This window comes from Denticeps clupeoides, chromosome 16 (assembly GCF_900700375.1).
Source record: "Denticeps clupeoides chromosome 16, fDenClu1.1, whole genome shotgun sequence".
In the NCBI taxonomy this organism is placed as follows: domain Eukaryota; kingdom Metazoa; phylum Chordata; class Actinopteri; order Clupeiformes; family Denticipitidae; genus Denticeps; species Denticeps clupeoides.
Window position 1 is genome coordinate 12,153,197 of NC_041722.1, and position 24,007 is coordinate 12,177,203.

Here is a 24,007-nt window from a genome sequence, read left to right on the forward strand (position 1 = left end):
AGAATGAGGTTGTTATTTGTGCGCCTAAATGTTCACAGAAGATACTTGGCAGATTTAAGACGTAGCTGGCACAAAGTGAGTAATGTGATTAAAGTGGTGGCATTGTGAGACCGGAGACGTGGACGAGAGGATCTGGTGAATGGGGCCTTTAATCTTGGGTTGTTTACTGACTTGGATAATAATATTTCATAAACTAAATATTTCTTGCAAATAACAACCTTTCAGAACTTTTTTTTTCTTCAGGCTTCCCACCTTAAATGTTTACTTCCGAGTTTCACTCCCTTTTTTATTATAGAGATAAAAAATTCCCTTTTCTCTAAAATGATGGGCCTGTTAATCCCAGGACATTCAGATTAATTCAGTCTGAATGTAATCTTCCATTAGCGGTTACTCAGAAGGTACTGACAGAGCGGAGGTGCTGGGAAGTGAATGATGTTGGGAACGCAGGGCTCCCAGAAAAAAACTTTTAAAAATAAACTTTCCGTAACGAAATGTTGGATCAAGGTACCAGGAAGACCCAGTTGGGGTGTTTAAATTGTCATGCAGTGGCTCTGCTCTACTAATTTCTGCTGCTCGTTTCTACTCTTTCTCAGGGTCACTCCGAGGTTCCGACAACTCAGTCTGGGGAGGATGTTCTGGGGCAGATTAATACGGCTGCATTCTGTCCTGTCTCTGGACCGGGACCACCAGAAACCCTCCATCACGTCACTGCAAGTTAAAGGAAATCCGGTTAATGACCACAAATTTTCCCTGGCAGAGTTGTTCTGCGGCGGCTCAGAGGCGTTGCTCAGATCAAATGGATTATTTTTCACTTTTAGTGAGATAGAAATTCCACTATATAACCACGAGAGTCAGCCTTTCATGCCAATATGCTGGTTTGTAAAATGTAGGTTTTTGCTGAGGGGTTGGTGCAACAGTTCCAGTCCAATTCCATTACTGATATGAAAAAGCATCTAGGATTCATCCAAATATCTTTGCTTTCAAACCCGAACTAGATGCCCTGCCTTCATTTGATATTTGACATGACGTATGTAAAGGTGTAACCCAACCTTGATACCAGCACATTTCATTAAAAAATGCCCAGAGTGGAGAAAAAGAACAGTTTGTTCAACGTAATTACTCTGCAATGTGCCAAACGTGGCATATGAATGTAAATTAGCCGTGATAAGTATTTTCCTAAATTGCTTCACTTTAATGTCTATCCACATATTCTCCCCAGGACCTAGTCCACTAAAAGTCTGGACGGGGTCTCCATGCCTCCTCGCTTTGTCCACTGCTGATGAAAAGAACCCTGGTGGAAGGTTGAACACCACCTCTGATGCAGTGATATTGGCTTTCTAAAGAGATGCAGAGGCAACTCTTGCTTTGCACGCAGAAAGGCATCATAAATCTGGGCCTGCAGTCTACATACGTCCTGGTCCAGAATCCTGGACTCCCTCAGGACCTGCAGGATTACAACAGATGCTGGGTGGGAGTACCACTCCCTTGGGTTTGCTTTAAAGATAGAATAAAGATAGCACAAAGAAACATAATGTAATTACTCATTTACCCAATTTGCCGCAGTTTTTAATCTCCCCAGAGCCGCAAAGATCGCTTGAGTGGCAGTGAGGAGCTTTTTCAGCCAAACGCATTCGTTAAATAAGCCCGTGTTCTCCCTGGAACAGATATGACCTCAGAAATTTACAACCCGCCCCAAATTTATGACCGTTACACTTTTGAACACGTTGCCAAATATACTACTGTCCGCTGACAGGGGAAAGCTTTTGGGCCTTAATTTATTTGTTTAATAAAGTGCTCAGATGGATGGCCTGTGCCCTTGAACCTGCGTGTGAGAATATTTGTCAGGATGATCGCTGAGGAGTATGAATGGAATAAAATTTGATGAGAATATCAGAGAAAGTCCGGAGCAACAAGCCCTCCTCTCTCCTCTTTAGTAAACATTTTGCATTTCCCGTCCTGAAATAATCAACTTGCGTCTGTAACTATTCTTTAAAGACATACCGTAGGTCAAAAACATGTTTAACTTTTTTTTTTTCCCTTTCTTCTAAGAATACAGAATATTCCGGCAGAATCCGCACGGTGAAAAGGAATTGGAATACACACTGCTCTTTTTCAACATCAGGAAATACCGAGCTCGGTTTCTGAAAGCATCTGCAACTGCTCAGTCAACGGAGATGAAATAAAACATAAAGGGATAATAACGGTACATGCCAGTGGGAGAAGAAAGCCTTCAGACATGAAAAAAACAAACAGTATCTTTCAAAAAAAGAGAGAGAGCGCGAGAGAATGACTTTTTGACCAGTGAAGCGGTCCATGAAATTGGAATTTGGATGACTGAACGCCTCTCTTCATTCTTTGCCTGAGATGAATAGAAAAACATTGATAAAACTGATCGCTGTGCTTGTCCCCAACGGCTCAATCCATCGCAATCATGACTCGCCTCCGTGTCGTACGCGTTGCCCCGGACTGCCGTGCGACTGCTGTCGCGATGCCAGATTGGAGATAGCCGCAGCGTTTGGACGCCACCACGCCCTCCACAGCAGAGCAGAGCTTCGGTGGTGGAGCGTGTTTATCTACAGCAGGGTGTTCAGGGTCACCCCCCAAAAGATCTCACGACCAGGGGGTCTTACAACAAACATCCCTCTCCATGAGGCCTCGATCAGGCCGTCGCATCACAAATCGATGATAATTACGATGATTAACGTAAAACCTAAACATCCTACATATTTGATTCCACTAAGCAGATCTATTTATGATTGTTGTAATATGAATAATCAAAACTTAATCTGAACAGTGAACACATTATAGGGATCTTTAGTTGTACTATAAAATGAAAATGTACATCAAAAGCCAGTTTGTTATATGATATCACAACCGGAAAACAGTGATAACAAATGAGACAAAAAATCGAAAACCTCAGTATTTTTGATCGGCTCTGTTTGCCTGTGGCAGCGTGCCACAATGTGAGCGGGCGCGGACACGGATTGAATTCACATTTGCTGTGACCCCTTGGCAACCCCGCTTTGTAGATTTTCTCATTTGGTGGGTGGGGAGCAGCAAGTCTGGAAGTCTGGAAGTCTGGGTCGAGGTGTGTGATGTTTGAGACAGAGAGAGGGAGAGGGAGAGAGAGAGAGAGGGAGAGAGGGGGGTTATGGGAGTGTTGCTCTGTTTTCCTCCTTGGCTGGTCTGAAGTAGGAAGAACAGCTTACAAGCAGAGCAGAACCTGAAGGACTCGAAGCATCCAACCAGCTCCTCTATCTCTCTCTCAGTGCCCGGTGGTGCTGCTGCTGTCCTTGCAGACATGAATGACATCAAGCTAGCACTGCTGGGCAGCCAGGGAGCTGGAAAGTCAGGTGAGCATCTATCAACTTGGAAAAGGTGGATTTTTCTATTTTATTTCTGTTGTTAGACCTGCTGATGTCTTTCAGATCACCCACCTGCAGAGCTGATGTTCAGGCATGCTAATGATGCTGTAGTTTTGAAGACCAGCTCTAATAGGGACTAGGTTTAGATTTACAAAATGACACGGTCAGCCTAGTCTGGGAGTTGCAATGATATACCTTTTTGTTTTCTCATTCAAGACAGCATGTGCTTAATTGTTACAACTGATGAGGGGTGTTGAAAAGGGACATAATGCCCCCCAGGCAACATACCTGTACCGATGACTATTAAATAACCGTAAAATACTTACCCAGGTTTTCCCTCAGGGCCACAAATTAAGAGCCATTGGTGTAACCCCTTCCGAAGGGGTTTAATCAAGGAAATGCCGGGAACAGGAAGGACAGGAAAAGCACGTCCCCGATACACCTCAGCGTCTCATGTCTAACAGTTTTGTGGAGAAATGGACATGGCTATGATTAGTGAACAATTACTGCAGGGGATGAAATGTTTTAGGGGGCTGGAGGAGATTCACATGGCTTTCGCATTGCCAACGTTTGTACATTGAAACTCAAGACTTGACTTTAATAAGTAAATGAGCCAATGCAGCTTCATGGCTCAAATACTTAATGCAGACCAGACACTTGTGGTCTAAGAGTGCAAAAAAAAAAAAAAAGAGAAGAATCCATAAATATAAGCGCTCTTTGATAAAGAGTTTGACTCACGTGTCCCTGCTTTCCGGTGCAATGTTTTTAAGCCAGGCAGTTCTGACTTTTTTTACGTTTTCCAGTTCCAACTCCATCATGATTCCTTTGCTACCATCTTTCTCAACAGCTGTGTTGGTGAGATTTCTGACAAAACGCTTCATCGGGGAATATGCATCCAATGCCAGTGAGTATTTCCTGAGAAAACACACACACCACAGGTCAGAACAGTGGGCCCACCCTCAAATCTATATAAGAAAACCTTAAAATACTCATTAGAAATAAAGTGTAACTGAGATACTGTATATTATGACAACACACACATTAAGTGCAATTTAATTGTTGCGAATGTACAGGTTTAAACAAAATAGCCACCCCCACAGCACCATAGATTCAGTGTGCCCACCAATTTTTGCGTCCAGCCCCTTTTCAAGCATGTAAAGTGATCAAAAACCAATAGTGTTAGCTTTTGTGATAAAACAAAACTGAAAACTGGTCAGTTGTTTCTCTTTTGCCTCTTTGTCTGGATGACTTTAATTTAATTGTTTAAAGCCTATGATCCTACGTTAAATGAAACACAGGCTCAGAGGAAAATAAATGGCAGATGATTACTACTTTTTTCAGTATTTTCATGAGAACAGTCATTTTGTAGAGAATGCAGCCATGATTTCATGGCCTACATTTTCAACGATGACAGTCTTTCATGTTGTCATGAGCTGGGGAGGGGGGTTCTATAATTTGGAGCCCCTCTACTCAAACCTAATTCCCTTGAATCCATTAGCTTGTTTGCTCCAACCGAATGACCAAAACAGGGATTTTTTTAGGCTTATCGTAATCATTGCTGCTCATTACAGATGGTTGTGGATTGGATTGCCCCGGCTCTGCACGTGACGGCTTTTATATTTCAGTTCACATTTCGAACGCTCCTCAGATCTCTTTGCACAGCATTTCTTTTTTTTTTCGGCACACATGTTTGTCATAACGCAGCGGTGTTGCTTCCAACTTGTTTTCCTGCAGACTCCTTATACCGTAAAAGGCTCTCCATTGATGGAAGGCAGTTGAGTCTGGAAGTCTTTGATCCATGCTCACAGGTAAGTGGGTTCTGCTGAGATGATACCTGGCCACCAGTGAGACACTGTCACCAGAAGCTCCGTGGGACAGGGGCTCAGGCTGGGGGCCTGGGGCGTATTTATGAGCGTAGCATGACGCTTAGTGAGCATGCAGGGTGCAAAGCACTGCCTTTGAAAAGTGAGCCCAGCAGGAGAGCATTCACTGCTCATGGAGGCTCCCATCTGGGACCTTTTACTGCCGTAGTTTTAGGCTTTTCAGCAATTCCCAAATCCCAGGTGACAGGATGTGCATTGTCCTGCTCGGTGACATTTTAAGGACATGCTTGGCATTAGCATACCTAATGTGCACCTCCTTTTAATGTATTTTCCCATCTTTTTAAATAAAACCAGGAAGGCAGCTGGAAAAGCAGTGACATCTATCGTTCCCTGAAGACCACGTGCCAAACTCATGTCTGAGCACAGCCTTTCTGTCCCCTGCTGCTTGAAACTCCCTTGTTTTCATATGAACAGCGGGGAATTAATAGAGAACGAGGTCCCCCGGGTCCATGTCCACTTTCCATCTTCCATTTCTGAGCCGAGGGAAGTGTTGTTTTTCATTCAGCCCCCCTCCCGTCCTCCCGGCTTTTCCCTCGACAGAGCGGCGGGAGCAGATGTATCCTGGAGGAGCCGGTGGAGTGGGCCGACGGCTTCATCGTGGTGTATGACATCAGTGACCGAATGTCCTTCCTCGGTGCCAAAAACATCCTGCACCAGATCAAAGAGACCCGCGGGGAGACCTGTAAGGGGTAAGCCACACTCTGAACCCCTGACCTCTGAGACAAATGTGGGCTAAAATTAGGGGGAGGCTCTGGAGTATTTTTGATGAAATAATGGGGACCATTTGTGGAGGTCAGAGAGCCCTTGTGGATTTTTGCTGTGTCCACAGAGAAACAAAAGAATGGGCTCATTACAAAGGTAACTCCACAGTACAAAAGTGAATTGAAATGAACACATGGCATATCTGGCAGCGAGGGTCTACCTTTAATGCTCCGAAATCCCATTTTATAGCCTCTTGGCCCGGTTTTTTAATTGTTAAAAAACCCAAAGGCAAACCTGACAGAAGCGCTTCATTTTTAACAAGGTTGATAAAGCAGTACCGGAGGTTTCAGTGAATAATTGTCACTTGAAAGTCATTTGCTGACAGCGGGGAATGAAAGTGTGTGGTGAGGATCTGGCAGCCAGCTCTCTCACACGCGGTGAGTGACATTGCTTTCCATTGCCCCGGTTTTGTGCTCTGCATCACTTTGGGCCCAGGTGGTGTGACTAAAATGAGCTGTAGTCCAGGAGATCTTCATCGTTATCCTCCAATGTAACTCTTTGGCCAGGGAGGTGGACATCCCCATTTGTCTGGTGGGCAACAAACAGGACCTGTGCCACAGCCGGGCAGTGAGTGAGGAGGAGGGCCGCTCCATCGCCCAGGAGCACAAGTGCCACTTCCAGGAGGTCTCAGCAGCGGAGAACTACTTGGAGATCTCCAACCTTTTCACCAAGCTCATTCGACACGTGATGGAGCATCTGAAATACCGCGCTGATCGCCGGCGCTACAGCGGCTCCAAATCCATGGCCAAGCTCATCAACAACGTGTTCGGCAAGAGGAGGAAGTCCGTCTGAGTGTCTGTGAGGATGACTGTCCTGCACCAGATTGCAGCATCTAAAGTCTGTCTGTTCATCATTTCACACATTCAGAACAGTCCTTTTTTTTCAATATTAAAAAAAAATGTTCTGAGTTAACTGAAACTGTTAACAACAGTTCATTTTCTTCCATTCTGTGCACAGTCCAGTTCTGCACAGCTCTGCACTTCCTGTCTATAAGATGAGCATATGACTATTGTACAAATACAATAATACGAGACACATTGAGCATGTATTTTAATAACAATGCATCATAATTTAAAATGAGTATGCTAAACAGAAACAGTTAGCAATTTTCCTATCATAATGTATAAACTAGTATTCCATTGTGAGGAAAACAGGAATGTAATCCAATGCGAACAATGTGACAAGGGACCTTATAGTCATGTTTGGCTGGGTGGAGCCACCGTGGTCAGTTTTTCTACTTCACTTTTATATATAATTGTTTTCTTTCACAATAAAAGCCAGACAGAAACAATAAAACCCCCTAGTGTTACAAGATTGATTTGTGTTGGGCCAAGCAAATGGCCAAGGTGTATTTTGTGCAGAGGAATGCATTCCATCTGAGAAAATTTCATCTCTTAGGGAGCCATAATGAGGTGAGAATTATGGGTAAATTACCCCTCTAACAATAGCTTATGGCACAGGACTTCAAATAAATCCCCATTAAATCTCTGCTGTGGTCTTTTTGCATGTGGCCTGCTTTTCATTTTGTGCTGTATGCATGAGCACAGTTTTCTTTGTCGTAATCACGTGGAGGAAAAAAAATAAATAGAAAGTAATTTCTTACATAGCAATAAAGGAATTTGTCAGGTATTTTTACTGCAAGCAGATATACGAAGGTTATGACGTATGTCCAGCCACAGCTTTTGGTGAATGGACAGTATTTTAACGAGGGTGAGATTATTTGCGGTACAGTTGCCAGGCACATGGTTGGACTAATGCATTACTCCTCTTTGAAAATGGGTAATGAAGTCAGTGTTGGCGTCTGCTGCGAAGCGTTTACCGTCTTCCTCTTTTCTGATGTGTAATATTTCTTTTTCTGTCTGTATGTGTTTGGTTTGTTAACTACAGGCCCTTCCCTGCATTTTTAAAGACAAAATGTCTTAAATACAGAGAATGTCTTCATATTAAACTATATATGTAAGATTGTGTGTGTATCTACTATCTCTTTTCTCTTCGGAGCCTCCTCCCGAGGCATCTGTCTAATTCACCTGGTGCTTATTATCTCGGCGAAGGAAGGGCGCTTACCCGTGAAGTTCTAATGGTCTTGCAGCATTGTCATAAAACATCATATCTCACAAAAGATTAACTGCAGCTTTTTCAGAACAGTTCAAAGCCAAATATGGAAATCCTTTGAGCCTGGAATGCACTCTAAAGAATTTAGCAGAGTAATTACGTTTTATCTTCAAGCCAGTAAATTGTGTTCTGAGTTTTCGGTCACGCTTTTACTGTAAAACTCCTTCTACTTGGCAAGCCCAAAGCATTCATCATTAAAAGAGGTACAGAATACCGTTCAGATGGTCACTTTCAACATGTGATATTTCCTGATGAGCTTAATTATTGAGAAGAGTATGAAATGCCAAAATATGCCAACAACAATTCCATGGTACACAGAAACCCCTGTCAAGGTTGACCTTGACCATAAACCCGCGTGTAGTGCCAGTGTCACAACCAAAACCTGTTGTACCAGTGATGGAGCATCTGATCCAGGCTGCTTAAGAAGTTGAGGAAGAGCTTCATCTGAAAGCCATCAAGATCACTGAAAAAACTGAAACTCAAAAAAGGTAAAATTAATAAAACAACGAGTGGTCTAAAACAAGATTCATAATGTGTCATATCCAGGACTGCTTGGCACTGAGACCCACGATTATTCAGATAAGTAAAGGCTATTTAATTCTGTGCTCGTAAACAATTAGCATCTTGCTACACGACTTGAACATTCTTTCAAGTTTAAGAATGACCACAAGATGGCGACAAATACTCGCTGAAGAGCAAGGTCTGGAAAAAACAAACCCAGAATTAAGACCGTCATTAATGACCATTTAAAAAAATTAAATAGAAAATGATGTGTAATGTGTTTTTTCAAGACTTGAATTACGTTCACAGTAGATAAAATACAGGGTAGTACAAAATACATAAAATACATTTACTGGACAAAAAAAATATAAAAAATATATAAAATATTATTCTTCAACATTAAAACCCGATACAGACAATATTTAAGGCACAATTAGAAAATCTGCTGAAGTATGGGCACGCAGCACCGGAGTCGGACGGCGTTTTTTTTTAACGCGTGTCTCTTGTCCCGCGGCGGCCGCCGTACTCCCATCCCCTCCAGCCCCGAGAATGAAGTTTGTGCCGGAGAAATAAGACGTCGCGGTGCCAAAAACACCCCGCGGCCGCAGGCCATGCGATGAATGGGAAAAATCGAATGGCCGGTGAGTAAATGGCAGTCTGGGCGAACAGTTTAAAACTAGCAGCGGCGACGGTAAAAGACTGTCAGGTGGATCAAACGCGTGAAACCGACTTCTGGCCGTTGCCATGGAAACGCACGCTCACGCCGGTCCCCGGTTGTGGCGGAATATTATTTTATTATCGCCTTTAGACGATTACACCAGATATGGAGTTGAAAAGGGCGAATGTGGCTGCGTCTCTGACTCCAAAATGGAAAACGACACGCACTTCTGTCCAGGCGACTAGAGCAACTTTACCTTCCGGAAAATAATTTGAATTAAAGACAATACCATATACAAGAAGTATGGCTGCGGAGGTCTTATTATACTGTACGTCTCGACAGGGTGCATAATGTGCAAATATGGATATGCTGTCATATCCATAGACCGAATATTCCGAGATTCCTCAGATGCAAGTCTGCATGCAGGTTCGTGACAGAAACTTTTTAAAGACATCGGGCCAGTTTTAAGTCCCATTGTCCAGGTTGAAGGAATTCGCCAGTAAATGTTTAAATATGAACGTGGAACGTCGAAGCTCATTGTGGGGAGTTTTACAGCCTCTGCACCTCGTCTGGGAGCCACAATAAATGTGCTGAAATATCAATGATCATTAAAACACCTATTACTATGCAGGTTCTATGCCAGATAATTATATTTAGCTGGAACAGGTCACAGAAAGTTAATTGCTACTTGTATGAGGTTTAAATAATTATGGGCTTCTAGCAGCTGGGCGTGTTGATTTCTCCTGCAACAGTACAGGCTTTTTTTTTTCCTTCTCTTTTTTAAAACATTTTCTTTTTTGCTTTCATTCTCCTCACCGACGCAGCCACGGTGGAGATATTGCAGTGACTACATTCCTATTGTGCACTTTGAAGAGTCTTTGTTGGAGTGTTATTAAGATGATGAGGGCTTGAATAGAAGGCGGAATGGTTGTGGTGTGAGGGGCCTGACTAATTAAATATTACTGTTTAATTTAAATAGGAAGCAGTGTAACGGCAATGTAGTCCTATGCCCAAGTAAAGGCATCAGCTGTGATGACGAATGCAGTTTTATCTACAGAAAGTGGCGCATAGGACAATTAGTATATTATTACTTATAATATGCTTATTATAAGCATATAAGAGTTTATTCTTGTATTTTTTCATTTCCAAAATATTTCCAAAGTACATAGTATTAAAGAAGTCACTTTCCCTTGTCGTGTGTGTGTGTTTTTAGATTAATTTTGCAAAAACTTTTTGACATTTCAGAAAAGCACCATGGAGAGATTAGCCAGTATCATTAAACCAATGTGAAATTCTTTTGAATGTGTTGTTAAACCTTATCTCCTAGCAACATGTGGACTCCTCTGAGCAAGTGGAGCAACTTCATCTTTTCCCTTCCTAACGGAGACTAAGTTCCTCCAGCCCCCTCCAGTGATCAATCAGCATTGGGAGGGGCTGGGGGGGCGGGCACCGACAAATGAACAATGGTGAATCTGTGAAGACTCAGGAGCTAAGTGTGTTGTTAGGTTCCGGACGAGGATTGCTTCAAGCGCCTTTAAAAGCAAGTGCCATTTGCTGCTTTCCCTATTGTTAAGGGACAGTCATGGAATTTCTTGTAAATGAACCCTATCCCGTGACATCACGACACATCTCGATTTATTTTTTCGTAGCCAGATATATTTAAGCTAAATGCTGCCAAGTCCTGCCTTTGGTTTTTATAGTCTAGACATGCTTGTTTTCCTTCAGCAGGTAATGTAATTCCAAGGCTCATTAAGACTGTGAAGTTTATCATTTGTCATCAAAGGCAGCTGTCAATAAATAATTAAGCTCCAGATGAAGAGAATGAAATATTTAGTCTGGAGAGAGGAAAATGTCTGTGTGTGTCCTTTAAATCCAAATAGTCTATTTTCTCTCCCCCGCCATCCATCTAGTCAGTTTTTTTTCCCACCGAGTGGCAGACCTGGGAGTCCTTCAGTAGGAAATCAGACCTGAATTCCAACATACAAGGTTTTTTGGGAGTATTACTCTTCCAAGAGCATTAAGGGTAGTCACCCTTGTTCTTCATTTAACCGCATTCCCTTGTCCACTCAGCTCCAATAAGGCCTGCACATTTGGTCCAGGGCCCATTGTTATTACTTCAAACTTTCATTTAAATTTTAACAGGTACCACCGAGACGCCTCTGCACCCTTTGTCATTTTGTACGGAAGTCATTCTGCCAAATTGCCTGTAGACCATAATTCTGGAAGGTAGAAAGTGTGGCTTACATACGTTAGGTAATGAATGTGAAAGGAAGAAAGAATTGGGTTGGAAATGAAACAGAAGAGACGGAGGGGGAGAGAAAGGGAGAGGGAGAACTCAATCCTGGCCTAGAATTATCGCTGTGTGTCCAGGCATCTTCCCGATGTCACATTTAATTTGCGTCGCCAGCTGAAACTCAGCGTCTCTCTCGCAGCTGAAGGAAACAATGCGCGTTTCCGTCCGCAAACAATCGGTAAATATACTCTAATGGGGTTCTGACAGTTATCGCAGAGGAATGAAAAATGCAGGGGGGATCGATTGCTGACATTCTATCTGCTATAATTACTTTCCACTGAGTGCTTACTGAGATCTGGGAACGCACACGGTGCCTGGCTGTACGAAGGATGCACTGGGCCTTCTCAATCAGCGAATCAGGCAATCACTGCATTCCTCTAAATGCTGCTAAAAACCAGTCTGGGTGAAGAAACATCAGATCAATTAAGCTGCTGCATCAATCAAATTGCATCTCACAGTAGCCCTGACAAAATACTGTGACCTTAGTGGCTCTGGGGCCCTTTTTTGATCTCTAACCCTCTTTAGAGCCGAATTAATGAGACATAGTTGTGTATTTGTTGCATATTATGGTATTTCTTTCGTTATTATATACGAATGATATAATTTACCATATGGTGGGTTTTTTTTTTTGATGATGATGTTGCATTGATACCTGTAGTACATTTGTACATTTGTAGACTTTCTTTTTAAGAGACGTATACATAGATTCAGTCTAGATTGTGACTAGACTATTATCTAACGAAATTAAAAAATCATGAAGGCCGCTTTTACAAGTTCTGCTTCAACCATTATGTCACTGAACAGCTCTATTAACCCTTTGTTGGTCCAGGGAAACTAAACCTGTAATTAGGGGTTATCCAGGTATGTCAGCCTGGACAAAAGTGTCAGGTACTCTATAGCGATGGATGAAAATGTGGTCTGTAAATGCAGAAATGTAGATGTAACATTCAGCAATGTGATTATTATTATTTGCTCTCTGTGTGTAGATGTAAAGACCCGGAGAAAACAATGATAACAGACATGGAATTCATACAGTTTTCAACTTGGTGAGCAGCCGTCTCCCCTCTTTTAATTGCACACTCTCTGTGTACAGACATTTTTGCTGTTTCCCCCCCTCTTCTCACTGCGCCTTTTTCAAATGTGTCATTAACACGAGGCCCAGTTCTGTCACAGTCACTCAAATGATGATTAGCTTTGAGTTTTGCCAGGTTTTTGTCTCTCCTGCTGACATATCATGTGTCATGCCAATTTACTTTTTAATTAATATTCCCACAGCAAGCCAAATTATTACCTAGAGGTGGAAATCCTGGCGTAGCCAGAGTGGTGTAATAACAGTAAGAGGGTGGTAGTAGCCTAGTGGGTAACACACTTGCCTATGAACCAGAAGACCCAGGTTCAAATTCCCACTTACTACCATTGTGTCCCTGAGCAAGACACTTAACCCTAAATTGCTCCAGGGGGGACTGTCCCTGTAACTACTAATTGTAAGTCGCCCTGGATAAGGACGTCTGATAAAATGCCATAAATGTAAAATGTAACAATATGGAATGTATATAGCATGGATAGAAATGAGTTGAAGCAGAATAAAATGTACATGAACAGCAGATTTCTACATGAGAAGCAGAGAAATTGAGGTACTGCCCTGTTTTAAGGTCAGCTGTCTGGCCTGACCCTCATATCCCATTTCTTTCTCTGTGATCCTTCCCCCTGCTGCAGGCCCCAGCACGGTCACATTCAGCAGCACTCCTTGTCACATGCCTCCGCATACCGCAAAACAAGTGGTGATTGAGCTGATTGGGATTTCCAGGCCTTGTCACAATCGTTTTGACGAGCAAAATAGATGGGAGCTGATGGAACAGGCGGCTCGGCCATGAGAGCCCTGTCAGGGATAAGATAATGCTTCAGAGTGGAGAGGTTAAAGACACCGCTTCCTCGTTAATAATTAATGCTCGTCTGTGTGGCAGATCCACTTCACTGCTTCCAGTCATCACTTGATAATTGCTTTACATTTAATTTGGCTGTGGAGAGCATTTTTCAAGCTGGGTAAATTGTGCTTAATGTTAATATGAACACTTCAGACACGAGGCTGGTCTGAAAGCTGAGCAGGTAGGTGGGCCATGTTTCTGCAACCTTAAAGGTTTAAGAAGGGAATGCTAGAACTTTGCAATATGTAATGTATTTGTAATCTGTCGTCTGATGTACTAACTGATTTATGATTAAATTGCAAATTATGGCTGCTATTGAAGTGAATAAATTAGAGTTATCGGTTTAATCTAGGCTAATTGGAGCGTTCCACATTAGTGGCAAATTTCAGCCTATGAAAGTCATGCTGGAAAATAATACATATTTTCCAAAAAGAGCTTCATCTTTTGTCTTATCAAACCTAGCTTCTGTTTCTGGTAACTTTTGTCATGAGATCACATTTCTATCTATTATGATTCTACAATGTGAATAATATTATACAATTCTGTTGCAAAATTGTACACTTATTTTTTAATGGTATACAACTGACATATTATGAAGATTTGCAGCTATAATTACTCACTAACTTTGGCCAGGCATAAAAAGGACTGATCGGGATTGGCTGACTAAATGTCATTATAAAAAACGTTTTAATTGTTGGCCTCTCCTGAAGTATTTATAAAGGTAATGATTATAAAGTTGACTTTTTGGCTTAGATCAGTTTGTCAGTTAGAGTTTCCCTAAAAGCAACTGTATTTATGATAATTTAAACAGGGGGTGGTGGTAGTAACTAGTGATTGTAAGGCACTCTGGCTAAGGGCATCTGATAAATGAATGTAAATGTAAATGTAGATCTTATTTTGGACAAAACGTATAGGTTGTATTAATGGTTATTTCTAAGTTCAAAAGCAGTGAAAACATCATAAATGACATAGAGCTGTGATTGTTTTCTCTTCAGTATTTTAATTTATTCATTGGAAACACTCTAATTTTATTAGTAGATTTGGCACTGGTCCATCTCTCAACTGTTGATTAAATCTCATCTACTGTCTGTATTTTTCATTAAATACTATTTTATTGTACCTTTAGGGCAAACACAATCCTTTAGACATGTCCTACAATATCAGAAATCCTTGAACAGTTCAACAAACCAACTTCAGTAGACTATCAAGATTTCATTGCAGTAAAATATTTTGAAGCTATAAATCTGTTAAGTGGATTGATTCTAGGGCCCTTTAACAAGACCAGCAGTAAATTTGGAAAGCATAACCCTAATTCAGGTGAGATTTTTAGTGACCAAGGTATTTTATATGGTATTTGACACAGCATCATACTGTGTCAAATACCATATACTGTGTTTCAGAACCATCTATCTGCTGCATGTCCTGTACCATTATAATCTCCTGTTGGTCATTGCAGGCATGGAAGGATCTTTACATTTTCTGATGATATGTTTTTGGGTGAAATCCTGACCGCTATTAGATAATCTGCCATTGTAAACTTTGCAAGTGTAGGGTATGTGTCATTATTCAAGCTCACAAATTGGTATTTTTAGCATCTATAAGGTTTCAAATTGATCGTTAATTTGTTTCTGGATGCAACATGTTTTGTAATACAAATTGTGATTAAGCTCAAATTAAAGTTCGATTATAGTGGTAGCAGTGATTAGCATTGAGCAAAGAGGCCAAACCTTGATAAAGACAAGTCTTAGCTCATGTTAAACACAATCATGTTAACAGCAAATACTTACATAAGATTTTTTTTGCCACTTGCATGATATTCAATAAAGCCCAACAGCCATGTTTTCTATTCTCATCAAGTTAAATGGGTTTTGATATCATTCCACACGCTGTTATATAGTGAAATAGAACAATGTTTTCCCCAGGACCGCAGTGCATACTTACATATTTACAAGGCAACACAACAGATGGCACAACACAGACAAATCCGATATATTTTACTGTGCTGAAACAAGCATATTATACTGTTGCGAGGGTCTGTGTAATTATATTACCAAACCATCAGAAATGATGTCCAGCATACCTCTGGGTATTGCTGGGCCTGAAAGGACATGAATTACCTGCAGCAGACACGCTCTCACTCCGCCGACTCAACCCGGAGGGGGGGTGTTACACTATTGGCTTTCCTCTAAGTCTCACCTGAGTTAACCCGAATATGGCGACAAAAGGAAATCTATAAGGAATAACCTTTTTATAAAAAGGCTAGAGTGGTTATTGATGAATACAGGGTGGGGAGGGGTGGAATAAACTACTGCACCCACCGCACTGGGGCTTATTGACAGCGGCTCTGAGTGGTTGTATTCTGTTCACGGAGGCATTGTTTGCCGCAGTTAGGAGACGCTGGATGGCTAACAGAGGAGATCTTGGCCTGTTTCACTGTCTGTGATTCACCCAGCAGAAGTCTCTTCTCTTTAGATGACACAGGCAGATGCTTCTCGAGCTGCCAGGAAAATGGCCTCCCACTGGACCCGTGTGAACAGTGCAGAGAGGAAGGTGCCCCACACTCGCATGGACAATGAGCTAGACATCCAGGTACCCGTAGCACTAGTTCAAACCAAAGATGCGGATTGCTTTTCTTTTTTTTAATAGGCTAATTATTAGTTAAAATAAGATTGGGTCGGGGAACCTCCAAACAGAACCTAATAATCTTCGAGTAAAGGAGTGTACGACTGCCTAGAGCACTGGTATATCTGTTTTAGCTACGCAAAAGCACCTCTGCGCCTCGACCTGCCCCCACAGTGCCCCAGTGTGCCCTGGAGAGGAATACCGAGGTTAGCACCGCTCTTATTGGCCTGGTCCCCCCCCCCCCTCTGGAGGGCACCAACTGCTGTCTTTGCCAAATCCACAGCAGGCAGTGCTCAGCCTTGCATGCACAGAGATAATGATCAAGTTAATTAGACCTGAGATTGAATGAACTGCGGCAGCAACTTAATCATTTGTGACTTGATTAGAAATACTATATTCTCCAACTCCAGAGACTGGCAAACTCGAAAATTAAGTTCCACTTTAGGATTCGGGGTCTGCGGTTAATAGAGTATTGAAGGCAGGAAAATAAAAGCTTGACTCGAAACAGAAGCCATTAAGAGAGTGGGGCGCCTGGCTGTGAATGTCACTGAATTTCTCAGATCGGATCCAGAATATTCATCTGACATCAGTGCTTCCTCTTTACCCACAGCAAATTTACTCCTTCGGGAGGAAACTAGGTCAAGGTAGCTTTGGGGTCGTCTGTGAAGCCACACACATTGGGACCCAGAAGAAATGGGCCATCAAGAAGGTGAACAAAGAGAAGGTAAGTGCATTTCTGTCATGGGGGAGACCCCGTATACCACCGGAGAAAAACAAACCAAATTGCTGCAAGTCACTGGAGTGTTGCTCAGTGCACGCCCGCCGTGTCTGCAGGCCGGCAGCTATGGAGTCAAACTGCTGGAACGGGAAGTGAACATACTGAAGCGAGTGAACCATGAGCACATTATACACCTGGAGGAGGTCTTTGAAACACCCAAGGTAAGCTTGACTACAAGGCCGGGTGAGAAATGTTCACGGCTGAATAAATGCCCCCTCCGGATTCACATATTTTCTTTTACGGTTCCTGTTAATCATCGTTTCACCAGCACATACATAATGTAGCAGAGGTGGATGGTTAGATGCTCCGTCAGTTAGTGCTCAGTATTTGTGTGTGCGTGTATCAGTGTGTATCAGGAATGTTCCGTGAATTTATGTACATCATTACATTATGATCACCTAATATTGAGTTGGTTCTTGAGGAGCTTTTGCTGTCAAACCAGCCCTGACCCTTCGTGCCATGGATTCCTATGAAAGTACGCTATGGATCCGGCATGTCCCACAGATACACAATCGGATTCAGATGTGCAGAATGATTTGTTGGCTGCATCAACACCTTGAGCCTGTTCTTGCATCCCTGCTTCAATTCAACCATTTTGCAGTATGGCAGGAGTACCAATTCATAAAAGTTTTTTTTTTTGCCACTGGATTGCCTTCCTACAGTGCATGTCATTCCCATGTCTTCCCCCTGGTTCAGTTCAGATGTAGGTGCCTTTGGACATGGGTCAAGATGGGAAGCTAAACATTCAAAATGTTCACTTGCTATACGTGAGGGTGTACTTGAGTGTGTTGGTAAAAAGGAACTGTTCATGAAGTCAGGCACGTGTTTATTTACACAAGAACTAATGTCTGTTTGCTCATAATAGTTTGTGAGTCTGAGCATTTACATGTGCTGTTGTATTTCTGTTGAGTATGTTGTCTGTTTCCATCTGGGGGTTGTGGGTTTCTGTTTCAGAGAATGTATCTCGTGACAGAGCTGTGTGAGGGCGGCGAGCTAAAGAAACTGCTGCAGAATCAGCAGCATTTTAATGAAGACGACGCCCGACACATCATCCGCAGCCTGGCAGAGGCCATCGTCTACCTTCACAAGAAAGGTGAGACGAGCCCGGTGCCAGCCAGACAGACACAGCTCACATACACACCTCTGTGACTGTTATTCAACATGATATGATGTCCAATCCTATTGTGATGCGTTTTTAAAGGTTGCGTCCAATTATGCATCAGTTTATCCCCCCTCCCCCAATTGAATTACTTAAACATCACCCACTTCAGACAGTGTGTTGTAAGCACATTGTATGCAGAGATTGGGCTAATTTGCGCTATCATGGCCACATCATAACCGAGGGCCTGATCGCTTTGTTCTCACTGACATCTGATTATCAGTGAGATGATTGCTATCACATTATGGCTTTCAGTCATTATAGGGCCTGGCTTATTTTAATAATGAGATAATAATGAACAACTGCCAGACAGAAAAATCAACCTATTTTAATTGAGTCTGAGGGGTTTATTTGAAGATGCTGTTTTTTTTTTTCATCTTCCTCCTGGTGAAATCTCCAGTTAGAGGTAATTTAGGACGTTGCTTGGCAATGAGACACCATTACATGGGGCTAATGACTCATTTACAACAAGCAGGGGAGGAATACTGATTAATAGGTGTGTTTTCACACTGAGAGTCCCTTTGCGCTTGTGTGTATTACATCTTCAGCAACTAACGATGCCAACAGGACTGTGCGGGCCTGACTCCACATCGCACGTAATATTCCTCCAGTGCTTGACCCTCCATGGAGCCAGTCACCAGTTCATTATTTTCATTTACGTCTTCGATGTAGAAGAGCTCATAGATTAGGAGAGGTAATTAAAGAGCATTAAGGAGAACCATCTGCCTTGGAAACACTGCTAGGTATTTTATTATGATTTTTTTTTTTTATTCATATTGGCGAAACACATGGAGGTACGTGCTGAAGTCTCAGCCCCCAGAGGAGCATAAAAAAACCACAGTGTGCTCCGAAAGCTTACTGGCGACTGCCTCGAGTGTGTCTGGAGCCAGGCCTTCATATCTGAAAATGTAATTCTTCAATTTCAGCTGCCCCACTCTTCATAATGAACACTGTGCATTAATGCTTCCCACTTTTTTTTTTTTTATTTAACGAGTTTTTCCCCTTCACCAATAATGCTTTCTAAGAGGCAGAATGTTCTGTGAATAACAAGTGGTGTGTCCATTCCAGATATTGTTCACCGAGACCTCAAACTGGAAAACATTCTTGTGAAGAGTTATCACTATGGTAACGATAATGGCATGGTCAATATCAAGGTGAGAAGGCAAACCCGCGTCTGAGAACTTTCCGGAAATGGGCGTGTGTCTTTCAGAAACGGCAGGGCTTCGGCTGGCTCTTCTGCTGTTTTGTTCTCCCACTGTCATGTCTGCCACTTTCCGTAAACGCTTTTTAAATACTGTCTCATTACGGCAGACCCCCTTCCCTCTCTCCTTTATATGGCACTTTAAAAGAATGAATCAAGAGCCGTTTTAAAGACAAATTACCGCCAGCACCCAGCATGCTGCGGCCATTGATGGCAGCCAGCTGAAGCAGATACCTGCAGCGTGGGCTGAAACAAGGCAGAACTGTAGTATTAATCAAACACACACACACACACACACACACACTCACTGCTTAAAGACACTGCTGTCCTGGCACAGTATAAAAGGCTTTTATCTAGCAGAAGGTGGTCATCTCTCCAGGATATTTATCCTGGCCGCCACAAACGGCAAAGTGTGAAACCATATATACAGCTCATATACATTATTCATCCAGTGCGGTGTGTGTGAGTGAGTGTTTGAGTGTGTGCAAGTGGGTTCTAGGTTCCTTACGAGATTTTCTTGTCCATAAATATTGCAATTTAGATACTAGAGATGCATTCACACTGTCACCATAAACCTGATGGTGTAATGGCAAAAAGCTCATAAGGATGGGTATAAAAAGCATCCATGCAAGCTATTTGTGTGTGTGTGTGTGTGTGTGTTTTCTCTTATGTCTTCTCTTTTGTTCCTCTCAGGTGACAGACTTTGGACTGAGTGTGCAGAAGGGCGGGGTGGGCAGTGAGAACATGCTGCAGGCCACCTGCGGAACTCCCATTTACATGGGTACAACACACACGCAGACACACACCCCTGCCCACACAGCAGGGGCTGCTCAGCCAAGTATCGTTGCTCACCGCAGAGAGTGCACTAAAAGATGTACCGTATTAAATTGTAATCAAAGGCGGCTATAAAAATGCCACTAGCAACAATTCCAATGCTAATTTCCTGTAAATTACAATATTTCTAATGCCGGCTGAAGGAGAAGTGATGTTGGGCTGTGGGCTGTGAGTGGCTGATAATGGGATAAGTGTGTGAGATGTCTGTGTGTGACTGATCGCTGTGTGTCATTCAAGCTCCTGAAGTCATCAATGGTCATCAGTACAGTCAGCAGTGTGACGAATGGAGTATCGGTGTCATCATGTACACACTGTAAGATCTTCCCCACCTTTACCACCATCACAACTCCCATGCATGCAGATGAACAGAAATATTGTATGCCTGCAGAAACAGTGGATATACCACAGAGGCATCATGTGCTGTTTTAGATGCTGACATTCTCTCTCTTTTTCATCTCACTCACACTCACACAATCATGCACACACACACACATACACACTTCACTATCTCCCTTTGTTGCAGTCATTTGGATAAGTGAGCTCTCTGGTCACTAATGTAATTGCTGTGCCGTAGGCTGAGTGGAGGGCCCCCCTTCATGTCCAGCTCAGAGGACAGGCTGTTTGAGATGATCAAGAAAGGAGAGCTCAACTTTGCCAACCCCGTCTGGAGCACCATCAGCGATGCAGGTTAATCTGGATGACCCCTTTCAATGACATCCCCACCAATTTACACAGCCTGTTGCGTCTCGGCTGTTTTCTGTTAAAAAGACGCCCAATTAGACCACTCTGTACTTGTTCTGCAGCTAAGAAAGTGTTGTGCTGTCTGCTGAAGGTGGACCCTGCACACCGGATCACAGCCAGTGAACTGCTGGATAACCCCTGGATCACAGTAAGCTCCAATGACTCTTCACTCGTCCATGCTGGTGCTCGATTCCCTTCATATCACTGCCTTGGATCAGAGACACATTCCAGCCTGTGAATACAGGAAAAAAAAGAAAATAGCCAGTTTTGTGGTTCATGCTATCATGTCCTTTTAGATTTGGATCATCAGAGCAGGTTTAAAAGGTGGGATCATTGAGGCCATTTTATCTCTGCTGCCTCATTAGGCCAAGTCACTTTGGCTGAGTGATGAAGCTGAATGGACAAAAAGCACACAAGGCAGCAGGTCCATGCACTGTTGTGGCAAGTGTTAGCAGTATGCCTTATTACATTACATTACAGGGTGACACATCAGTACTGGCCACACCCACCAACGTGCTGGATATGATGCGGCAGTACCGTAACGACTTGGAGGACAGTGGCGTGGAGGCTGTGGAATTGGGAGTGGACGACCTGTCCCTCGGCTGCTGCCAGGACAGACACGTCCTCTCCGGTGGAAACCATACAGCCATCAGTGACCCCGGCCCAGAGCCTGACACTGACAGCATCAGTTGTAGCAGCAAGCCTCCAACCCCAACCCTTACCAAACAGGTAGTGTTACTCTGGAAACATGCAATAAAAACCCTACAGGATTTCATTATAGCTCCTATCACACTGCACATACATTATTAATGCATACAGGAAATATGAGACATGGATGGAACAGGGTCATGATCACACATACTGTGTATAAAAGTATAGACATTTAAAAAAAAAAACCCACTTCATCCATGCAAACACACTACAAGACAAATGTCTGTAAAACTAAATCTCCGAAAAATAGAGGTGCAACATTTCTCACACAACAGGATAACTTCAAACTGAGGTCAAGATTCAGTAAGAGGTGTAGATATGGCCCACAGGCCCGCAAATCATCATACTGAAGCCAAATGTGTCGAATTATGCTACATTCTACATACCTGATATAGTCAAAAAGTGTGTTGGCTCAGTCACTCTCAGTACTGGGGAACTCCAGTGCTGGAGAACCACAATGTTCTTTAGGGATGTGAACAATCTGAGGTTAACTGCTATGCTGTGGACCTACCAACGGTTGACGAAGCCTACAGCGGAGTTACATGTGACTGATTGTGTCTGATAGTAAAGTGAATAGTAAAACATCATTTGTGTACTGATAACTAAATCCAATGAAAATCTTAGGAACTTAGTATGCTGTGCTTCACAAACAAGTTGCACAATTATTTTTTTCCCTCTGGTGTCCAGTAATTACATGGGCTTGTGGAGAAGAATTTAATTGTTAGAATTGATGAAATTATGGGTGGCTTCTATCTGAATGCTTGTACAAAGGATCATCATATTTCTGTTTTTGTAGCATAAGAGAAAAGCTCGGACTACATCCACAAATGGAGTGAAGAAGAATGGATCCATAGTGAAATCATTCAGTACACTTGGCACACAGGTTTTTATACAATTTCTAATAATTCAATTACTCTTTATTCTGTAATATTGTGTTTTCATGGGACAGAATCAACGAAGGTTCAGGTTCTTCCAGATACCACTAGGTGGTGCCAAAATGACCTCTGTAGCAAAGCAGAACACACAGCAGCCCACCTGTACATTGGTTTGTGTGTGTGTGTTCCTTTGCGAGATGAATGTGAGTTGTCTTATCTCTGCAGTCCCACACAGGTGGCAAACCCACAACTCAGCTGCGTGCAAAGAGCGGCCGCTCACAGGATCAAGTCGACGCCGTGCCCTACAGCAGACCAATGGCGGGACCTGGCAAGTGCGAGGCCCAGGGTCACCACATCTCACCCAGCAGCAGGCCTGGGAATTGCACCCCCAAGCCGACTGCCAACGCCAAGGCCAAAAAGATCACTTAGAGCCAAGTAGCAGCAGTGGCAAACAAACACCAAGCCGGCAGAGAACCGAAGCAGCTCGCCGCGTTTCTGTGTTCCGTGGCCACTCTGCTAGACACCACGATAGACTTCCTGTGGTCTTTCACTCCTCGCAGGTTTTTTTCAAATGTTCTCTACCAGCCAAGAAAGGGAGGGAGAGAGAAAGAGAAAGATGCTCCTCCCTTTCGCCTAAACTTCACCTCTGTGCTGACCTCCCACTGCAAAACTGCGCTTGGCATGAAACGTGTGCTGTAGCTCCCTTTCCTTTCAAACACGACCCCTGACCTTTTACACCAGGAATAAGACTGAGAGAAGCAATGGGCTGAATTCTGGCTGAGCCTGAGCGAGACTCTGAGTTTTTAGATGAAATCGTTGTGAATGAGCAGTTAGTAGGGTATTATCCATCACACGGTAGAGTTTTATTCCACCCGTGCTGGACCCTTTTAAGCCGGACAGTACAGCAGTGCACTCGTTTAAAAGTCAATTGAAGCCTAAATAAACAGTCCTTTGGGAACGTGAATGTAGTTTATATTTTGTGCTTCTTTCGTCAGGAAACTGTAAGGAAGAATGATGGGATACAGGGTTAGTCGATCTCCATACTACCTACTATTAAAAAGAACTTTTGAATGTGCAGGAAGCCTGTATGTATTTGCCTGTATTTTATTTTATGTATTATTTTTGCCAGTATTTTATAATGAGGAATGTATTGAAGCATATATTTAATAAGTGAAATCAACAAAAAGGACCTGTTCAGGGTAATTGTCCAGAGTTGGTAAGCGGGTGGTCTTCGTGTCTGTGATCCCTTTAACTGGATCTGTTTGCCAAATTGTTGAAGGGGATGTCTGTAAAGGAACTATTATTTCTGCTCATTATTTAATAAAGAAGAAATAGATTGTCTAATTTAATGGCTTCTGCAATTATAATATAATAATAATACATGACTCTGCATGTTGTAGTTGTATGTGGCATGAATGCGAAAAGACAGAGTAAAAGAGAGATGGGTAGCCACCATGAAAAGCGCAGTATTTGGAATGGGGACGACTGCGGCTCTAATCTTGTTTGGGAAGGGCATTGAAAGCAGCAGGGGCTACTTTGAGGACTCCTCCATTCAAGCCCCGGCCTTTCTGCCGTGGAGGGAGTAAT

At 42.8% G+C, this 24,007-nt stretch overlaps 2 protein-coding genes across 6 annotated transcripts; both read left to right on the top strand.

The window, feature by feature from the left end:
* Window positions 1-229: 229 nt before the first annotated feature.
* rerglb (RERG/RAS-like b) lies at window positions 230-7,895 on the top strand. Its single transcript, XM_028956181.1, has 5 exons — window positions 230-3,353; window positions 4,213-4,269; window positions 5,100-5,173; window positions 5,789-5,937; window positions 6,517-7,895. The coding sequence occupies exons 1-5, from the start codon at window positions 3,302-3,304 to the stop codon at window positions 6,800-6,802; spliced, it is 618 nt and encodes a 205-aa protein (XP_028812014.1). The 5' UTR covers window positions 230-3,301; the 3' UTR covers window positions 6,803-7,895.
* Window positions 7,896-9,134: 1,239 nt separating this feature from the next.
* On the top strand, window positions 9,135-23,695 carry stk33 (serine/threonine kinase 33). Of its 5 annotated transcripts, none has more exons than XM_028956553.1 (15): window positions 9,135-9,264; window positions 12,561-12,620; window positions 13,291-13,488; window positions 15,972-16,088; window positions 16,732-16,845; window positions 16,956-17,060; window positions 17,854-17,992; window positions 19,127-19,212; window positions 19,953-20,040; window positions 20,331-20,406; window positions 20,668-20,780; window positions 20,897-20,982; window positions 21,315-21,563; window positions 22,342-22,428; window positions 22,646-23,695. In XM_028956553.1, the coding sequence occupies exons 3-15, from the start codon at window positions 13,471-13,473 to the stop codon at window positions 22,847-22,849; spliced, it is 1,482 nt and encodes a 493-aa protein (XP_028812386.1). In that variant the 5' UTR covers window positions 9,135-9,264; window positions 12,561-12,620; window positions 13,291-13,470; the 3' UTR covers window positions 22,850-23,695. The 5 variants fall into 5 exon arrangements, with proteins under 5 accessions (XP_028812386.1, XP_028812387.1, XP_028812388.1 ...); XM_028956554.1 differs by having other exon boundaries at window positions 22,656-23,695; XM_028956555.1 differs by lacking the exon at window positions 13,291-13,488.
* Window positions 23,696-24,007: the final 312 nt, after the last annotated feature.